The sequence below is a fragment of the Sarcophilus harrisii genome, chromosome 3 (assembly GCF_902635505.1).
Source record: "Sarcophilus harrisii chromosome 3, mSarHar1.11, whole genome shotgun sequence".
NCBI classification, from domain to species: domain Eukaryota; kingdom Metazoa; phylum Chordata; class Mammalia; order Dasyuromorphia; family Dasyuridae; genus Sarcophilus; species Sarcophilus harrisii.
This window is the reverse complement of record NC_045428.1, coordinates 3,942,386-3,959,557: the sequence shown is the minus strand read 5'-3', so window position 1 is coordinate 3,959,557 and position 17,172 is coordinate 3,942,386. Positions and strand designations below refer to the sequence as shown.

The 17,172-nt window shown below is 53.4% G+C and overlaps 1 protein-coding gene across 1 annotated transcript in view; it reads right to left on the bottom strand.

Annotated features, from left to right (window-relative positions):
- Positions 1-8,522, bottom strand: part of MB21D2 (Mab-21 domain containing 2) — a 58,389-nt gene extending 49,867 nt beyond the window's left edge. The window contains exon 1 of the mRNA XM_031957413.1: positions 7,804-8,522. Coding sequence (XP_031813273.1) covers positions 7,804-8,038 — 235 coding nt within the window. The 5' untranslated portion in view covers positions 8,039-8,522. The remainder of the gene's footprint in view (positions 1-7,803) is intronic.
- Between the last annotated feature and the right edge of the window lie 8,650 nt (positions 8,523-17,172).

Below are 17,172 nucleotides of genomic sequence, written 5' to 3'. Positions count from 1 at the left end.
AGCACCGAGAGGCGAGGTAGGGGGCACCGAGAGGGGGATTCGGTTACTTGGCCAAAAGCACAGAGCGGGAAGGTCAGACTTCAAACCCACATCCTTGGAGTCCAAAGCCAGCGGTACCTCCATGGAGCATGTATGTAGCGTTCCAGCCAACACCCCTCGTTTGGGCACTTATTCGGTGGCTCAGCAGCTCACTGACAATCCCCGAGACACATCCCTGCCACCATTTGGTCCTGTGGGGGCCAGGACACAGGCCTGTCCTTCCGTGACCACTTCTGGGCCCCACAGGTTAAATGTATACACATGTTTCATGAATAGACAGCACAGAGAGAAGGGGGGAACCACCACTCTGTAGGCACTCCTGGAAAAACCGACCCCCAAAACCACCCAAAGCCCCAGTCAGAAAGAGGAATCGGACCGGCTGGCCCCCAGAACAACATAGGAGGGGACCGGAGACTCCCCTCAGGGCCGTTCGGGCCCAAGCCAAAGTTTTCCGTAGCATCCCCATCTTCCTTCTGCACAGGGGTGCTCGAGAAAGGCTCCGAAGGGCAGGAAAGCAGAAAGAAAAAACAGCCCGCGGGTCTCCTGCCTACTCCTGGATAAGTGTACCACCCAGAGGGATCACTGAGCCTGGCGAGCTGGCCAGAGTCCCTCAGTCCTGACCATGGTGGGCCCAGGCAGGGACAACACAGACAGAAAAGGTGCGGCCCCGGGGCCTACGGACTCGGTTTGCTCAGGAAGAGCCGGCTTGGATGTTTGGTGGGGACCAGGAAACGAAGGGCAGATCCAGCTGGCAGGTTCTCCCGGCTCTGCCGCAATCAGAGAGGCTACGGGCAGCATCCTTCCAGTGACCACCCTGCCTCCGCTGCCATTCACAAACGCTGACCAGATCCTTATTGTCCATCAATCAATCAACCAAGCTCCTGCTGGATTCTAGGCACTGGGGACACCGAGGGACAAATGAAGCACTATTCTGTATTTCCTAAATCTGCCTCGTCCCCTGCACACAACTTAAATTTTAGCCTTCAGACCCAGAGATGGGCTCTCAGACAGAAGGAAGGAGGCTCCTGCTCTGGGTCAGGCGCTGGACTCCAGGCTGGAACAGGAGGCAAGAATAACATCCACAGAGCACTTGTGGGAATAGCACGCAGCACGACTAGAATGTAACTAGTACTACTGCCAATAGTTAGCAGTGGTAATAGTTAATAGTACTACTACTAGTATTAGTTAATAATAGTAACAGAAATGTGCATATAGTGCTTTTAAGATTTACAAAGTAATACAAATGCTTTTCACAAAAATTCTGTAATATAGATTCTATTATTGTCCATATTTTACATAAGTGGAGGCTGACCAAGGTTAAAGACCTGGTCGCAAAGCACTTAGCACATGCTCAGCACATGATATGTATTTAATTGGCACTTGCTCCCTTCCCCTCATTCTCTTCTTTAAAAGGTAAATGTGAACTGCTTCTGTTGACTAGCTCTATTTGTAACAAGAGAGGATTTCTAGAGAGGGTGGGAGGGAAGAGAGACTTAGAATAAGCAAGATACTGAGGCTACAAAGTCAGAAATAAGATTTGTCAGAAAGGAGCTTACTGAGGAAGGACTAAGGGGACATGTGAGCAAATGTCCTTAATCATAAGAGAGAAAGGAAACCCCATCGAAGGGAATTCAGGGAGACTTTTCGGAAAGGTGGCGTCTGCGGCCAGCCCGGAAGGAAGACGAAGATTCTGGGCAGCGGAGAGGACGGAGTCCATTCCAGGCTGAGAGAAAGCCTGAATTCCTGGGACAAAAGCTGAAATTTCTTCCCCCCAAAAAAGAAAAGATTCGCCCTCTGCCCCGAGCATCACCAGTTTTTCTGCCCGACTCTTCTAAAGTTTTATATTTTCATCCTTCTCAGACCTCCGGGAATGGACTGTCTGGGACAGCTTCACTCAGTTCCTGTTCTAAGGGCTGGGAATACAAGGAGAACCCACAGAGCCTTAGACTACTTCTCAGGCAGCCAACCATCTTGCATATAGAGGAAGCATGTTCTCTGAAGCCAGACCCAGGGGAAGGCAGCAGTTTTGCACTGGGCAGAGAAAAGAGGACCCAAAGAGCATCTCAGAAGGAAGAAGAGGAAGAAGAGGAAGAGGAAGAGGAAAGGAAGGAAGGAAGGAAGGACGGACCACAATACCAAAAGAAGGGGGAAGAATGCTGGGGGTCACAGAAGCCCAGTTCAGAACAGAAAGAACCAAAGTGAGCTGCGTGTGACATCAAAGGTCAGAGCATGGGAGGGCCGGGCTCAAGGACTTCCACAGTAGGACAACATGGGAGGGCCTGATCACAAAGGGCAGACTTGGCAGGCTCTGCAGTCCTTGCCCTGCATTATCTCGCTGATGCTGATAGCGAGGACAAAGCCAGAGCCTGGGAGTGTCTGGGTGTGAATCCATGACAGAAAGTCGCCCTCAGGAGAGGGAAGGAGCCTGCAGGACCAAGGGGGCCCCTGGCCATCGGTCAGCTCCAGGCTCTGGATGATCACAGCACAAAGAAGCACAGCGACGGCGACCATCCCCAGCGAGAGCTGCCATCCACAGAACCGTGTTCCGGTGCCAAGTTCTGATGCCAGCCGCTGCCAGCCAAGCCCAGAGAAAAGTAAAAGCTCCCGTGAGGGACCACCTGATAGTCTCCCCCGGGAGGAGGAGAGCTTCCTTAATTGAAGAAGTGTTTCCTGGGGCCTTGAGGGGTCATTCCCCTTTGGGCAGGTCCCAGCCCCCCCACAGCAGAAGGATAACACCAAAGACTTCTGCCACACAAGGTCAGCCCGGGGAGTGAGGGCCCAGCTCTCACCTCAAGCCTCCCTTCTGTAAATGAGGCAGTAGTGGGCAAGCTCTCGAGTGCGGCTGCAAGTCTGACTGGAAGGTGTAGGGCAGGCTCTGGGAGGCACAATCTCAGGTCCCTGGGAGGGAACAGGTGGGTGCCGGGTAACTGGGTCTGGTGTGAGGAGGGCCCTCCCTCCCCAAGCCGGGACGCCGGCCAGAGGGATCTGGGTCTCCCAGGGACACAGCCCGGCCCGTCCTGGAGCCAGTTCGTGAACCGGCGGGGCCAGAAGGTCCATCAGAGATCGTCCCGCTTGATAGATGGGAAAAGTGACGCTTGAGGGATTATCCAAGGCCCCAGAAGAATCTCGCTCGGCTTTCTCCCATCACAATTAAGGCTACATGATTTAATCAAGCATCTAGGAGCCTGACAGGAGTCTGATTGTGGCGATGAACTGACCTAATTAACACAAGCTGGGCTTCTTTCTGGGGCCAGAAGGTAATTTCCTAGCTATCCGCTTCCTAATTCTGCAGCCATGGGACCCACTGCCCCTTGCCGGGGTATGGAGGGATCCATTGGGTGGGGGAGAGGAATACAGAAAGAGCTGTCTGTGGTCAGTAATGACAAAGTACGGCAGAAACAAAGGGAGACCAAAGGGACGGAAGCCCGCCGAGGGTCCGCAGTGGGGTCTCTGTCCTGGCTGCCCCCCTTCCCTCCACAGGGTCCGCATCTGTGAAATGGGGACACGAGCCCCCAGCCCACTCACCAAAGGGGCAGAAAGACAAAGAGCCTGCACAGCCCGAGCACCGGCGAGTACCAAGCGTTACTAAAACATTAATGAACTGACAATTTTCCTGAATTTTGATCCATGGCATTTATTATGCTCCTCACCACCTCTCCCGCATGCTGAGCTCTCGAATTTTAACAAAGTAATAATAATAATCATTCTCTGAAAGGGCCAGGAGGAAGGGGGCTCCCAGCAGGGATACCCCCAAAGGTTTCAGGTGGACGATCTTTCTCCGGCCTCTTAATGCACTCCCTGTTCTCCAGACTCCTCCCTCCATGTTAACTTTCACACAACAACCAAATACAGACTTTCCCCACCTCCCAGCACTTGTCTTATTTCTAGTAACTCCGATCTTTCATTTACTGTATTCATTTAACGTATTCTTTATTTATCGGACTTATCTGGGAATCCGACGGATCTCTGGAGTCTGCAATTTCTCCAAGGAAAGGAGCTGCGTCTCTGCAATTTGTCTTTGCATTCTCAGTACCCAGTTCAGAGACTGAAACCCAGCAGGTGCCTAATAAATGCTTGCTGATTTATCCAATCGGAACAATCCTCTCCAAGAATTTCAGCTGGGGGAGAGAGGGACCTTGGAAATCCCACCCCCAGCACACACTCCCACTCCACAGCACGGGCCCATACCCGTGGGAGCTCAGATCTGGAGCTGAATTTGACAATATCCCAGACCAGAGGGGCTTTCTTTGTTTAATTTGGGGGTTTGAGGTTCTTTGGGGTTCACCCAGCACCGCCTCTGACACTTCTGCGAGTCCCTAAGTTTTCCAAGTCCTTTAGAGGCATCATCTCCTGACAGCTCTGCAGTGTTACTTCCCCCATTTCACAGATAAGGGAGCAGCCCCAGAGAGGGGCGGTAATTTTTCAGAGCCACACAGCTAGCTAGTAAATCCCGGGTGATGCAAAGGAATGAACAAAGGTCATGAGGCACTGGGGCTTTCCGGGGGCAGAGGGGACTTTACAGGCGGCCGGCTGCCCTCAGATGGAGCTCAGGAGACACTCCACCTTTCAGCTGCAGGGATTTTCTCCATACCTGGAACGCTTGCACACACCTCATCTCGGCTTCTCAGTTTGCTTTTCAATCCCAACTCAAATCCTCCCTTGTCCCAGGCAGCCTTAACCAGCCCCTCTTAATTCCAGCGTCTTCTGGATGTTAATGATTTCCCATTTTTCCTCTGCAGTTTGTCTGCACAAATGGCTTTGCTTGTGCTCTCTCCCCCCACCCCCCCAGGAGTTCCCAGTCTTATCAGAACACCAGATAAAACCCCTAACTCTGCAGGTGGCCTTTGGCTCCTTCAGATAAAGCTGCCTAAGAAGCTGGAAAAGGGAGAAAGACCCAGAAAGAACCCAGACTCAAGCACACCTGAACATATGAAGACAACTAACATTTCCTCTTACTGGCAGCTCTCACTCTCAGGCCGGCTCTGGACACTTGTCCCGAACCCAGAGCTGGTCTTCTTCATATTAGAACAAAACTGTCAGCTCTGGGGCCAGAGAATCTAAGTCCAAATCCCATGGCGTCTGCTCCCTGGGAGGCCTTGAACACGGCTTCTCCTGAAAAAGCGAGGGCCAAAGGGGATGACCTGGGAGGTCCATTCCAGCTCTGATCTGGGTCAGTGACCTCATGAGCCGTGGACCTTTCTTAGACACAGGGGAGGTAGTTGATAAGCACTTGGGAAGCATCTGCTATGTGCCAATGACTGGGATGCCAGAAAAGGTAAATGCCGTGACTGTCTTGGGAGCCCCTAGTTTAATGGTGAAGAAAAAGATGGTTTCAGGCCCATGGCAGGCCTTCCGGAACTGGGTACCGAGGCTCTCAGCTGGAGAAGTTCTCCTGGTAATATTGTCATGGGACAACAAATCAAGGGCAGAGAGATAGATGGTTTTCCTATTCAAATGGAAACCTGCTTGAGGGGAGCGGGAAGCTCGAGAGCATCCCCTCCTTTCGGGAGGAGGAGGGAAGGGAATATCCATGGGAGGAAGCCAAGCTCAGCACTCTCGCCCCCCTCCCCCCCAACGTCTCCAGTCTGCCTTGACTGGCTCTCCCCAGTGCCTGGCTGAGTAGCAACCTCTCCAATCATGACAGACAGAAAACAGCAGCTCACCATGAATGAAAGCTGCTGCTTGAGTCACCTCTCAATCGTACAGAGAGCACAGCCATGGACAAGTTTCCTGAAAAACAAAGGCATCTCCAGCTCCAACTCGCCCTCATGAATGAAGGAGGGAATGAATGCACAGATCATGCATTGCGGGCAGCTTATTTCTGGAGGGGCTCCAAGGCACATGATGCTCCTCCCCTGAATCTACTCAGCCTGTGGCTGAGAGGCCAGACCCCCTCCCCCCAAGCTGCCTGGACAGACAGCTCTCGGGGATGGAGGAGCTAAGGGCCCAATCCTTGGGCACACTTGAAAGGACGATCTGGGATGGAGGCACTAGAGCCTCAGATGAGTGCCTGCAAGGTCTGCTGGGAGCAGCAGCTTGGGAGGGGAAGAGAAGAGGAATCAAAAATAGTGTAAAGAACCTTGATGGAGCCATTCACAAGGGGTCCCACCACCCTGCAGACTCAGAAGAAATCTACAGGTTTCCGGGACTAGACAATTCTTCCACCACTCTGAGAGTCTGTGTGTGCTTAAGAGAACTAAACCTTCAAAATACTACAGATGGTCCGAGAAGAACAGCCATTTCCCCAGCCCGGTGCAGGCCAGTTCCTAACACCACAGGTCCCTCTAAAAGCTACAGAGCTGGAAGCCACCCTGGCCGGCCTCCTCAGCCCCTCTTCTTGTCCTCCCGAGGAATGGGGCCCAGAGCCGGCCCAGGTAGCGGGGGCAGAGTTCACATTCCGAGCCAGGGTCAGATTCCACAGGGAAAACGGGATCGGACTTAGGAAAAGCTGCTTGATTTGCCCTCCAGCTCTGAAGGCAGCTGGGAGCGAGACAGCGCTTCATCCAGACTCTCAAAGCTGCAGGATCTGCCACTATCCCTCCAGACGTTATTCTTATTGTGCTGTTTAGATCTAGCCTAGAGCTTGTAGTGAGGAGGAAAAAAAGAGCCGACAGAGATGTGAATGAATGAATGAATCTCGGAGCGGGCCGCGCAGCTCCGGAAGGGAGGGCTGGGGGCTCCGAGGGCGGCTGCTGCTGCTGCTGGGTCCCGGCTTGCTCGGGAGAATCCACAGCAGAGATGGGTGGCGGGGAAGCCCCCAGCCAAGTTCTACCCGTCCCCCCCCCCTCCTCCCTCCCCTCCCCCCCGCACGGCTGCCCTGCTCCCCGGCCCTTGCTGCAGAATGTCGGCACCTTACGCTCAGTAAACAGGGCGCACCCCGCCCGGATCTGTGACAGGGTGAGATACACGCCAGCCACGACTGTCGCGGCTGGGAGGCCGGGCTCAGTCTCACGTCCTCCCCCCTCCCCCCGAACAGGGTCCAAGCTCAAAGGACATACTTGGGGGCTGAGTCACCTTCTCGGCTCCGGCCGCTAACTTTCGGGCCGCCAGACTCGGGCGATCGGAGCGAAGCGGGGCCTCGGCTCCTTAAGCCCCGGACGGGCCATTGGGGCTCACGCCTCCCCGCACACGGCGCTCGCTCCGTCGGTCCCATGGGCCCGCTAACAGATGCTCCTCGCCCCGGCGCTCCGGGAGCAACTGGTCGCTCCGCAGCGCCCCGAGCCCCCGGCCCACAGCCGCCTCCCCCCAGAGCGGCGGAGCCACGAGCCCGGGCCCGCCGGGGGGGGGAAGGAGGGGGGAGCTCCGACCCACCGCAGTTGGCTCGAAGCCCGGCCCGAGCCAGCGGAGTCGGGCCCGGCCCCCAAAGAAACACCTCGCTCCGCCCGGCCGCCGGCGCCGGGGAGAGGGAGGCTCACAAAGGGGTGCGGCGGCCGAGGGATGCGGCGATCAGAGAGGGGGAGAGCCTCCCACCCGCTGGCGCCACAGGAGGGAGGAAAAGAGAGCCACAAGCTACATTGTAGGCGCCCGGCGGAGCCGGGGAGAGGCGGGCGGGCGGGCCCGGGGGCTCCGGTCTCTCGCTCGCTCGGGTGTTTCTGCCCCGGGCGGGCGATGCACACGCAAGCACAAGCGCGCGCACACACACTCACCCGTCCCCATACCCACTACACTCTCCCCCCGTCCCCACACACACTACACACGCGCGCACACGCACGCACACACTCACACACGCCCTCCCGGCTCGCGCGCCCCCTCCCCGCCCCGTACCGAGCATGGAGAAGATGAAGTCCTTGGCCGTGTGGATCTCCAGGGCCCTCTGGTCGTCGTACTCCCGCTGGTCGTGCCGGCTGAATTCCTGGATGAGTTTGTTGAGCTCCTCGATGCGGGCCCCCGATCGGAAATCGAGCTCCGGGAAGGCGGGCTTGTGGCCGCCCGAGCCCGAGCCCGAGCCCGAGCCCGAGCCCGAGCCTGCCTTGCTGGCCGCGGGAGCCGCCATCTTCATGCAAAGCGCCCCGGAATCTCGGCGCCAGAAGCTCGGCCGCCCCTGGCCCGGCCCCGACCCCGGCCCCGGCCCTCGGCCGCTCCCTGGACGTGGCGCGGGCGGCGGCGGCGGCGGCGGCGGCGGCGCCTCAGGCTCCCTCCCGCGCGCTCCGGGCTGCCCGCCGGGGCCCGAGCCGAGCTCCCGGCGGGGGCTGAGCCGCGGCGTGCGCGTGGGAGCGAGCGAGCAAGTGGGCGAGGGGCGCCCGGGCCCCGAGCCTGCCCGAGGGGGCTGTGCCGCTCCCGCCTCCCGGAGCCCGGAGCTGGGCGGCGGCGGGAGTCGGGCCCGGGCCTCGGCCGCGGCCCCAGCGGCTTCCTGCCCGCCCGGCTCCGGCGCCGGGAAAGTGCAGCCCGCAGCCGGCGAAATCCGCCAGCCCCGAAATCAACAAGCTGCTGCTCGTGCGGGAGCTGCCGCGGCGGCTGGGGCGAGCCCGGAGCAGCCCGGGCGGCGGCGGCGGCGGCGGCGGCACCATTTAAAGAGACAGCGCACCCAGCGGCCGCGCGGGGGAGGGAAGGAAGCCGCCGAGAGCTCCCCCGCCCTCCCGGCCCGAGACCGCGCTCCCCATCGCGGGGACCCGGCCGGGCGGCGCTCCCGGAGTCCGGCACCCGATGGGCAGCGCGGGCCGCCTCGCTCTCGGAGGTTCCAGGCGGAGGCAGGGGAGGAGGGAGGGGGCGCGCCCCCCCCCGGTCTCGGGGCCGAAGCCACGGGTTGGGCCGGGGTCCCCCGAGGGGGCAGGAGAAAGAGACCCTGAGTCTGCCTCCTTCCTCCCTGGACGCCCCCGGCCCAGACTCCCGGATCTGGGGCTAGGAGAGCATTGAGACGCTCCCTCCGGGCGTCCCAGGAGGAGAAAAACTGGGGAGCAGGGGCGGCACCCGGCTCTGCCCGCGCCCCATCGCTAACTGCCCCCGCCTTCTCCACACAATGGCGCGGGCAGGGCCCGGGGCCGTCAGGGGACCCTGAGCCTCCCCAGCACCCGAGCAGGGAGATGGACCACCTCCATTTTACAGAAGGAGAAACTGAGTCTCAGGGACATGGAGTGGCTTGGCCGAATCCAGAGAGGTGGCGTCTGCACAGAGCACGCACAGCTTCGGTCCTGAAGGACCCGGTAGAAGGGGATCCCCCCCCACACACGCACACCCCCCACTTTGCTGCACGCTGTGTGATTTGTGTCATTGTACATGACGGGTGGAAACAGGTGCTGACTCTTCTGCCCAAGAACGAGGCCCGACGGGGGCTACAATGTATCCCACACTGGCTAAGGGGTGAAAATGAATGGGGGGGGGAGGCCTCGGGGACAATTCACTCAGTCCTGGCTCAGGACAAGAGGAGCCCAGGGTGCTCCCAGAGAGATGTAGCATCATGTCTCTCCTGCCTCCTCCCCCATTCAGTTCCAGGGCGGGGAACGAAGCTCTCTCATGAACCAAACCTGTAACAGTATCAGCGTAGGACCCAGTTCTCAGGCCGCCGGCTCTGGAGCCCGGGCTGCCTCACAAACCACCTCTAGGTCAGGCCCCTCATTTTACAGATGAGGAAGAGTGATTTCTTTCTGCTGTGCCTTGAGAGATGGATCAAGGCAGACAGAGCCAGTACAAGGAAACGTTCCATGAAGAAGATCCATATAGAAAGGATCTTGATGGAGATAAAAGATCTACATGGATAGGATCTTAATGGAGATAGATCTATATGATAGGATCTTGATAGAAATAGGAGCTCTATATGGAAAGGATCTTGATGGAGATAGGAGATCCACATGGATAGGATCTTAATGGAGATAGGAGATCTATAGGAATAGGATCTTGATGGAGATAGTCCAGGGCTTTTCAGGGTAGAGACATTCCCAAAGGCGCAGGGAGCAGGGCTATGTGTTGAGTAGGAGGGACAGGGTAACCTATAGGCAGAGGTGGATCACAAAGCTGGGAAAGATCATTAGGGCCAAATCGTTGCGGGCATGAATATGCCAAGATAACAGGTGTCTCCTTTAAAAAGTGAAAGGCTCCATCCAGGTAGATGAGGATTCTATTAATGGTCACTCCAGATAGTTAAGTTTTTAAGGAGTGAAATGCTTAATGAAACCAGAGGCAATCGAGAATCAGTTTCCAGCTTCCCAAGCAAAGCAGAGGATTTAAGATCAGACTTCTCAGGGAGCTGCTGCAGACTCATAAGGAAAGGCCATCAGCAAATTCATCCTTCCCTCAGCAAACATCTATTGAATTTGTCCTGGGAGCGGACCCCTGGATTGGCCCTCCCTAGGGTCGGGAGGAGGGCTGCGGGCAAAGAGCATTGGACCCGGCTTCCCATCCATCCTCTGACACCTGCTAACAGGGGAGGAGTCCATTTGCTCTCTGACCCTCAATCTCCTCATCTGTAAAACAGGAATAGTATTCTTTGTTCCTGATGTTAGTATTCTTTGCTCCTGATTCACAAGGTTCTTCTGAGGAGCGAATGAAAATGCATGTGCTTGATGAGCTTCAGAAACTTGAGTGGCCTCTGCTCTATAGAAGCGTGGGAGTGGTCCCTGCACCAGCTGGCCTGGTAGAGGCTGCAGACTAATGGAGCAGCTAACTAAACTCACCGGAAGAGGACAATGAAATGCTAAATTTCAGGCAAAAATTCCAGTTCCTCCCCCTCCCCCACGAGGAGCTGTTGGCTCCAGTCAACATTCCAGCCACTTCTGGGTCTGAAATCCAAAGGGAATCTCCCTGTCTCCAGCCCCCCCCAAGCCCCATTAACCCCTCTGCTGTATAAGTGTTTTCTCCCCCTCACATAGCCTTGTATTTGTTTTACGTGTGTGGCTGTTGTGTTAGTCAGTTTCCTTGTCTGTAATTTCCCGGTACCAGGGACATCCCAGGTCTCCCATCCTTCTATGTCCTTTGTTTCCATTCAGCCTAAGGTAAGTTCCTGGAGGGCAGCACACACACACACACACACACACACACACACACACACACCCCAAGCATATACTAATAACCTGCTGACCAGAAGTTTGCTGAGGAAAAGGGGTCTCTGGCTAGTCTGGCACAGAATTGACCTGGGTCTTAAAGAATAGATGTGCTCTGGGAAAGCAGCAGAGATGATGAGATCATCCAGAGTAAAGGGGCTAACCTGGGAAAAGACAGATTTTTAAAAAATTCAATCAGTTAAGCATTTATTTAGTGTTAGGAGTATATGGGGTGTGAGGGATACCCAGCACCTGGGGAGTGAGAACCTTCCAGTCCTTTTCAGGGCTCCTCATCCGACTTGACATCCCCCTGTCATTCAGTGCCTCCCTGCAGCTCCAGGAAGCTGAAACCCGGGCAGCGGCTGCACCCCAGTAAGGGCATTTCAGGAGAGGAGCTAAGCCAGGACGGGGGTAACCCCCCGGTACCTTGGGGGGATGCCCACCCTGAGCCTGTAGAGTTCCCCTGGGGGTGGGGGCATGAGAACGATTTGTTCCAAGGGCCATGAGGGCAGCTTAGAGCATGGTCAGCCATGGAAGATGCTGTGGGCATCTGGGGCCCCTGACGGTCACTCTGACTTCTGATTGCCGCTGGCCTTGGGCTCCCAAGGAAAGGAAGAGGCAGATACTTTGTGCAGGGCGGCCTCGCTTACGTCTGATTCATTCCCAAGCCGAGAAAGCAGCCCGTGGTGTCAGTGCTCTGCTTCAGAAACCAAGGGTCCGCGACAGCCTGAGCCCTCGGGTGCTCGGCCCCAGGACACGGACACAGCCACTGAAAGGGCCCTGACTCCTAAGGAACTCGCATTCTGGTGGGAAAGATAAGCGTGTGTGCATGTGTGCACATACATACATACATAGGCCTGTGTGCATATGTGCAATATGCTTATAGATACATATGTGCTCCTGTGGCTTTATATACAATATGCTAATACATACATATGTGCTCCTATAGGTTTATATTCAATATGCTCATAGATACATACATGCTCCTATAGGTTTATATACAATTTGCTAATACATATATACATGCTCCTGTAGGCTTATATACAATATGCTGATAGATAGATAGATAGATAGACTTGCTCCTATGGGTTTATATACAATATGCTTATAGAATATACATACATACCTCTATAGGTTTATATGCAATATGCTTATAGATAAATACATACTTGCTTCTATAGATTTATATACAAGATGCTTATAGATACATACATACATGCTCCTATAGGTTTATATACAATATGCTTATAGATATATATGTTTCTATAGGCATACACACATGCTTATATAAATGTATATATGTACTTACGTAGGCATATGTACACAAACAGATGCTCAGATATGTTTATATGTACCTATATGTATGCGCTTGTATACATGCATGCTTATAGATATATACACATATGCTTCTATATGTATACATATACATGTACTTATATGCACATATGTGCTTATATAGATATATACACATGGATGCTTATCTACATATGGTTTATATATGTGTGAATATTTGCATAGAGAATAAAAATAAGATAATAAATGGAAATAAACACAAAGTACTTCAATAGGGGCAGTTTGAGAAAGAAGCTGCTGCCTCCTGTTCTCCCTCCTCCTCCTCCTCATGGCTTGGGCTGGTGCTGGTGCAGCTCGCAGGTTCTTAGGATGGTTCCACTTGAGTTGCTTAAGTTAAATTGGATCAATGATGTCATTCTCACCTCCCCTGTTTCTATTCTTCCATGAAACACGAGAGGAGATTGCCATAGAAGGAATAATAATACTTCACATCTGTATTAGTCCTTACGGATGCGAAATGCTTTTGTCTCCTTTTGTTTGGGGAGTAAAAGGGGATGTCACGCCAAAAAGAAAGAAAGAAAGAAGCCCCGAGTGTAGTAGATGTGCGGAGGCAGGACTGGTGACCATCAGCTGCTCAACCTTTCTGATGTTTGTCTCATTTCTCCTCCGTGTCCTCTCCACTGACGAGGCTTCCAAATGGTCTCCCCAGTTCAAGCCCTGGTCACCCCTTCCAGGATAAGGGAGCTGTCTGCCTCAGGTCTCCCTGGATAAGGACTCCCCCTTTTCTAGCCCTTTTCCATCTCCTGGCCAAGATGAAATTCCTAAAACACAGTATGATCCTTACCCAAATTCCCGAAGTCCTCCCTGTAGCCTCTAGCACAAAGTCCTGACCGGCATTTGCACACAGTCTTCCACAGGCTGATCACCTTCTATATGATTAGTCTGACTTCATATTTACTATACTTTATGAGGGGCCAGGGCAGCAGGTGGCACAGGAGACAGACACAGGTCTGGAGTGAGAAAGACCAGCCTCGGACACTACCCGTGTGACCCTGGGCAAGTCACTTAACTCTATTTGCCTCAGTTTCCTCATCTGTAAAATGAGCTGGAAAAGCAATGGCCGACCACCCCAGCCCCTCGGCTGAGAAAACCCCAAATGGGATGGGAACAGTGGGATATGACCGCAACGATTCAAAAACTATTTAATGATGATGATGAAAACCAACAGTAACCTTATGTTTTAAGGTTCGCAAAGCACTTTTCATGTATTTTGATGTTATTTTCCTAATATCCCTGTAAGGGGAGTGTTATCATTATCCTCATTTTACAGAGGATATTTTACATTTTACAGAAACTGAAACCCAGAGTGTGGCTTATTCCGGGTGCCACAGTATCTGGTGCAGGACCCAAGCTCAAGGCTGTCTGACCCTGCCCTCCGCCAGCCTCCTTGCTCCCCAATCCCACGGGCCTGAACCCCGTCCTCCCCTCAGAGGGCGATCGCATCGCCCCCCCCATATGCAAACCTAAAGCAATCTCTGCTCACTTCTTCCTCCCTCCTGCCCAAGGCTTCGCCAACACCCCAGAAATCAGCGTTCTTTCCTGTTGCATGTTTACTTAATTTTCTGGGAATTTAGGTTCCCCCCAGGAGAACAGAAGCCTCTGAATTCAGGGATTGTTTCATGTTTGTCCCCACAGAGAGAGTCACCTCGGGTAGGTCCTTAACTAACTTCTGCTGAATTATGGCTGTAGAGAGGATAGAGGGCTTTGGGAGGTTGAGCCATGGACCCTGGACAAGTCATTCAGCCTCAGTTTTCTCATCTATAAATGGGGTCAATAAAAGCAGATGCCTCAAAGGCTTGTTGAGATGATATTTGTAAAGTGCTTTGTAAATCTTAAAAAATAAACGCTCACTATTATGCCTTAATTGCCTTGGAGCCTTGAGTGAGGAGGAAGGCTTGGACTTGGTAGGCAAGTCCCCCGATTTGTTCGCTTTGAAACCCAGTATTTTTTAACGAACAACTGTGCAAAGAAGGTAAAGCAAGTGTTATCAACTCCATTTTGCAGATGAGTAAACTTCCAGCCAGGAAGTTCCAGAAGTGAACCTCTACATGGTCTTCTGCTGAAAAAAAAAAAAAAAACAAACCCAAACCAGCAAAGCCGCCCCTCAGAGCAGTGGGACAGAGGAAAGGAGGGCGGGTGGTCTGGGGGTCTTGGGGGAGCATCTCTACTTAAAGGGGCAGCTCGTAGCCTGCCACGCGGCGAGGCTTTAGCTGCAGAACGTCTCTGTCCGACCCCAAGGGCCTGTCAGCTTCAGAAACGGTTCCCATCCGGATAGTGCAGCTCCTCCTACGGTGTCCAGAAGCCTCTGGGAAAAGCCTTCGTGGCACAGGACAGAGTCCTTCCCTAGAAGTCTGGCCAGGAGGGAGCGAGGGGGGAACATGGGGAGACTCCATTGCAGGTGGGGGAGGGGAGCCAAGACAGCATTAAAAATAGCAAGAGATGGAGCCACATGATGGATTAACGAAATTGAATTTTAAATGATTCTTGGAGCCTGGTGGGGCTTTAAATAGCAGCACCAAGTGGCTTGGAGAGTTGGAGTTGGGTACAGACTCGTACAGGCAGAAGCAAGTGGCCCAGTTCTCTCATGATCCGCCCCGACCCCCTCCAGTGCATCCCTGACACAGGAGAAACCTGGTTCCGGGTCACTCCCCTGCTCCGATGTCCTGCTAGCTCCCTATGGCCTTCAAGGGAAAAGGGAGAATACTGGGAGGGGCATTAAAAGGCCTTTACAGATTCCAATCTCAAATAAGTCCCCTCCCTCCCTCCCTCCCTCCCAAAGCACACCCTGTGCCAGGAAGCCCGGCCAATGCCCTGCCCCATGGGGCTCCGTGCCCTCTCTGCCCTCACCTCTGCCCGCTGGCTCCCCGAATCCCCCAGGCTCAGCTCGGATGCTTTGGCCCAGAGTCTCCTTGGGCCCTCCTGCTGCTTCTTGCCCTGCCCACAAGCCAGGCTCCCATTTACATTCTTCTTATTTTAAGTTTTCTGGTCAGTGCGTGTTTCTTTTCCCTCTTTATTATAAGCTCCCTACAGGTCTGGGCCGGTTTCATTTCTGTCTTTGTATAGCCCAGTGTTCGGCTGAAAGGAAATTTCACAGAACTGGATTAAATTAGAAAAGCAGACATGGGAAGGACACAGAGCACCTGCCTGAGTGAGCGGCTGGCGTGTCACAAGAACCTCAGGAGTCTCTGAATCATCCGTGGACCAGAAAGTGTGTCTGTGTCTCTGTGTCTGTCTGTCTGTGTCTGTGTGTGTGTCTGTGTGTGTGTCTGTGTGTGTGTCTGTCTGTGTGTGTGTCTGTCTGTGTGTGTGTCTGTCTGTGTGTCTGTGTGTCTGTCTGTGTCTGTCTGTGTGTCTGTGTCTGTGTGTGTGTCTGTCTCTGTGTCTGTCTGTGTCTGTGTGTGTCTGTCTGTGTCTGTGTGTCTGTGTGTGTGTCTGTCTATGTCTGTCTGTCTGTGTCTGTGTGTGTGTGTCTGTCCGTATATGTCTGTGTGAGTGTCTATGTGAGTGACTGTATGTGTGTGTGTCTGCCTGTCTGTCTCTGTGTGTGTCTATGTGTGTTTGTGTCTGTCTGTCTGTGTGTGAGTGTGTGTGTCTGTGTGTCCGTGTGTGTCCTTGTACATCTATTTCTGTGTCCATGTATTTAGGAGAAATACAGATGTTTCTGGGGCAGGGATCTCAAAGAGTAGCTTCTTTCAGGAGGCAGCTCATGACTCAGCCTAAAACAATCCACATTTTCCAAGAGGCCAAAACAAAATAGAAAATAAGCCGTCTGGAGCATGGGGCAAAGGCGTGGGGCAGAATGATGGCTTCCGAAAACCTCAGGCAGACCAAGTTGGCTGGAAGGTAGACAGTGCACGAGGGGCAGTGGCAGCTGGAAGGGACCCAAGGGTGTCTCATCAGTCTCCCCCCATCTTACAGCCCAGAAGAAGAAGAAATGGTCTCCATTCAGGCCTCTTTTACTCTTGCCATTCCACCTTCCCAAGGGGGAAACATTCCCTTGACCCAGAAGTTATTTCTCAATGACAAGTTTTACAGAAATGAAGCTTTAGTGCCGAGCTCTCCTGAGGTGGCTGGAATATAAGACCAGGTCTTTTTACTCCAGATCTGCTCTTTCATTCTGAGAAATAGCCTTTGTAAAGAAGACTCTAAAAAATAAAACATAACGATATAACAAACACCACAATAATAAGGTTGACGCTTCTTTAAAAATGATAGATTTTGTTGTTGTTTTTCCTCTGCAACAATCATGGCCCAGGAAGTGGTGTTTTCTGGACCTTCCAGCCTATATAGATGGTAAAAAGGTCACACAATTGGTGAGAAGGAGATTGCAGGGGCTCCTGTGCGGGAGCCAGGGCAAGATTCTGTTGCACTATTTAAACTTGAATCTGAGTCTCCATCCCAGGACCCGCAGAAGCACTAGAATGCCAGAGCTGGTGACCACAGGGGGCCGAGCTCCTGATCACACTTTTCAGGGTGAAAAACAGTGCTTGTAGTAACTTGGAGACCTAACACAGGCCCGGAAAGTCGCAAAAGCATTTCTCACTAGATCACACCAACTTCAAAGAACCCAAAACTTACAGGATCCCAGAATTATCTTTGGAAACAGCTACACAGAAACCCAAAAATTTGAGACCATGCTCTTTCCATTCCAGAAGCAGAGCCCCTCTTTAACATAGAATTAAAAGTCAAGAAATAGGCTGAAAAAATGACCAAATAGCAGAAAAAGATCCTGATTATAAAACGTTACTATTTTGATAGGGAAGATCAAAGCACAAAAGTAGAAGATGATAAAGTCAGAACTGCTCCA